Consider the following 3,311-nt stretch of genomic DNA (forward strand, 5'->3'; position numbering starts at 1 on the left):
TAATAAAAAATGTGAAAACAAACAATATATAGGCAATTAAAATATGCAAAATAATAGACCTATCATGTATCTGCATACATGGTTGCTTCTGAAAGTGATGAGGATGTTGAAGAGGAGATCAATATAGATGTTGAACGTGAATATCCCAAAGTTCCTCCTCCAAAAGTTTTCATCTTGCCTAGTGGCGCTAAAATATGGATTCCATCATGTGACGAAATGTATAAACCATGAACGAGCCATCATTTTCCAACTCTAGAATATGCATTTCTTTTTTAACGGGAATATGAGCGGCAAAGTGGGTTTGATGTTCGTAAGTCTGGTCAAAAATCCAACAGAAAGGGTAATGTTGTTTCCAAAGTCATGTAGTGTAATTGCGGTGGCAATCCTACTCCGGGCAAACAAAAGTCTAAAGATGATATGGATGCTGATAGTTCTCAAGAAAGGAGAACAACGTCGCGTAGATGTTTATGCGAAGCTCGCATTGTGCTTAAAGCTGCAGGGCAGCGGGATTTTGTTGTCATGAGTTTTGTGTAGGAGCATAACCATGCACTAGCAGCTGGGGCTGAAAGTATGTTTTTGAGATGTAATCGTAGCGTATCCAAAAGTCATCAGAATTTTATTATGGATTGCTCTCCAGCGAAGATCGGCGCAACAAGAGCATATAATTTAGCATTTTAGCTAAAGAGATGGTTGGTTCTTACGAGAATGTTAGTGCTACCTGCTCAGACTTCAAAAATTTTGTACGTGATGTTAAGCTTGGAATTGGTGAGCACGACGCTTGTCTAATACTTGACAAGTTCAAAACGAGATCGAAGTCAAAAGATAATAAGTTTTTCTTTGACTATAAGATAGATAGCGAGGGTTATCTTACTGGCCTTTTCTGGACGGATGAAATAGGGTAAGCTAATAATGAGGTTTTCGGTGACATTGTCTGATTTGATCCTACGTTCCGCACTAACAAGTAATTACTTGTGCAGTACCACTTTTATTAAATCTGTCCTGCAGTTTTTTAATTTTAATGCTAACTAAAATAATTGTTTCTTTTTTTTAATGCAAGATATAATATGGTTTTGTACCTTTCACCGGGGTTGATAATCATTGGAAGAACGTAAGTTTTGGGGCATCTTTGATTGCAAAAGAGGATTACAAGAATTTTAAATGGTTGATTAATACCTTTAAACAAGCAATGGGGCGTGCACCAACATGTGTGATAACAGATCAATGTCCTGCAATTAAAAAGGCAATTCAGCTTAATTGGACTGATACAAAACACAGATTATGCGTGTGGCATATCATGAATAAACTACCAGCTCAGGTTTGAATTTCCAGTACTATTAATTCATATTTTGTAGTTAAGCAATCCCAAATATTGTTTCAAATGTTCACAAATGGTAAACTCATTTTTCATGCAGATTGGTCCGAAGCGTGCTACTGATAAGGTTTTTATGGGCAAATTGAAGTCAGTGATTTATTCAGAAAACTCTTCACCTATACAATTTGAGGAAGGATGGGCTGCAGTTATATCAGAATACGAATTGCAAGACAACCAATGGTTGGCTGGTATGTTTAGGAGGCGTAGAAGTTGGATACCTGCATACTTTTCTGACATTGAAATGGCTGGATTGTTACGGACCACCTCTAGGTCTGAAAGTTCTAATTCATTATTCCAACATTTTCATGAGCGCGGGGACACCCTTGTTGAGTTTTTTTCAAGTTTTGAAAGTGCTATGGACAAACAAAGGCTTCGCACAATCGAAAATGACGGAAATTCCTGCAAAACTCCAAGGATGGAAACTCCATTACATATTGAAAAAGATGTGGCCCAAGTTTATACCTTGGCTCTCTACTACCGTGTGAGGGAACAAATTATTAATGCTTGTTTCCATATTACAATGCCTGAAATGTCCCGTAGCGATGAGATGCGGTACTTTACGTGCAAAGATGACTTGGCTAAAGGTCAACTCTTTAAGGTACCTATACTCTTAACTAAGCTCCATACATTACGTTTTGCACAATATGCAACTGTAATACTTGTATTTCTCAGGTATCTGTGAGCCTGAGCAATAATAAAGTCGACTGTAGTTATAAATATTACAACCGATATGGCTATTTGTGTTGTCACGCCTTTGCTGCATTACAGCAATGCGGCATTCAGTCAATCCCGCGTCAGTATGTTAAATCTAGATGGACAAAAGATGCATTGAAAAATCACTCTTCACTTGGCTTAATTGAAATCCCACCAAATTGTGACAAGGCCGAGCGGATTAAACACAAACGTACTAGAGCATGTTTTGAATTTCAAAACTGTTTGGATATGTCTGGTGAAGACGAGGACAAGTTAGATATGGTTAGGGCCAATTTGCGGGATCTGGATTCCAAATTTCAGAAAGGATTGGAATCTGCGAACGTGCAGAGTCAAGCAAACCGGGTTGATGCTTTTGTTGGACCCATCCCAGCCAATGAGGAAGGAGTTTCAGAAATAAAGGTTGGGGTACACGCATGAAAAGTAGTCGCGAGATATCAGTTCAAGCTAAGGGTCAACGTACATGCAGCATCTGTAACAAAACAGAAGGACACAATGCGCGCACTTGCCCCACGCTTAAAAAGTAGAGCTAGACCTGAAGACTAAAGTTTCTTTGTGTTGTTCTATCTTCAGTGTTAATAAACTATGAACACCAGTTTTTGGTGTATTACTCTTCTGTTACTTCTTGACTAAACGGGTGGAAGATGCTATATGTAGAAATAACACATTTTATTTATGTGCTACCGCTACCTCCTTCCGTGTCATATTACTACAAAAATTTGAATTATGAAGGTTCTGCAGGGGTCATGTTTGAATGCATTGTCGAAAGATCAGAATTATGTCTATGGAAATATGCATTAGAAGTTGCTATTTTGTAATTGTTCTATTAACAACTGAAACTTGTGTTGTCCTAGATATGTTATTGCATCTACTGTCAGAGTCTAAGAAATGCAATTTCTAAACAATGTAGTTAATGTGGGATGGTTTGAAAAATAGATTTAGACACAAGTGCAGTACCAAATGTAAAAGTGCTTCATACTTGAATCAGTAGATACTATAATAACATACAAGGCCAAACACAGAAAAAATGACATAGCTAAATAATTTACAAATGAACTACGTGAGGTTCGACAACCTCCAAACAAGAAGTTTCTAATTAAATTAAAACATCCCAAAAGGAGAATAACGCCAACAGATGATAATGTCAGTCCATAGTAAAATATTCTTCATAACAAACTAATGTAGCACCTAAGGTCTTATACTAGTGCAGCACCCTACACTAAAATCA

General features: G+C 37.5%; 1 protein-coding gene across 1 annotated transcript; it reads left to right on the forward strand.

The window, feature by feature from the left end:
* The first annotated feature begins 686 nt into the window (after positions 1 to 686).
* LOC108203239 (protein FAR-RED ELONGATED HYPOCOTYL 3-like) lies at positions 687 to 2,503 on the forward strand. Its single transcript, XM_017372007.1, has 4 exons — positions 687 to 898; positions 1,276 to 1,315; positions 1,413 to 1,970; positions 2,045 to 2,503. Exons 1-4 carry the CDS (start codon positions 687 to 689, stop codon positions 2,501 to 2,503), a joined length of 1,269 nt encoding a protein of 422 aa, XP_017227496.1.
* The last annotated feature ends 808 nt before the right edge of the window (positions 2,504 to 3,311 follow it).

The sequence above is a fragment of the Daucus carota genome, chromosome 2 (assembly GCF_001625215.2).
Source record: "Daucus carota subsp. sativus chromosome 2, DH1 v3.0, whole genome shotgun sequence".
NCBI lineage: Eukaryota > Viridiplantae > Streptophyta > Magnoliopsida > Apiales > Apiaceae > Daucus > Daucus carota.

What these genes read in the sequence shown, in the direction of transcription:
- LOC108203239 (XM_017372007.1), top strand. Translation starts at nt 687, where the DNA reads ATGGTTGGTTCTTACGAGAATGTTAGTGCTACCTGCTCAGACTTCAAA. An exon ending in TGAATAAACTACCAGCTCAG is followed by an intron (nt 1,316 to 1,412) that starts GTTTGAATTTCC and finishes TTTTTCATGCAG; the next exon opens with ATTGGTCCGAAGCGTGCTAC. An exon ending in CTAAAGGTCAACTCTTTAAG is followed by an intron (nt 1,971 to 2,044) that starts GTACCTATACTC and finishes TGTATTTCTCAG; the next exon opens with GTATCTGTGAGCCTGAGCAA.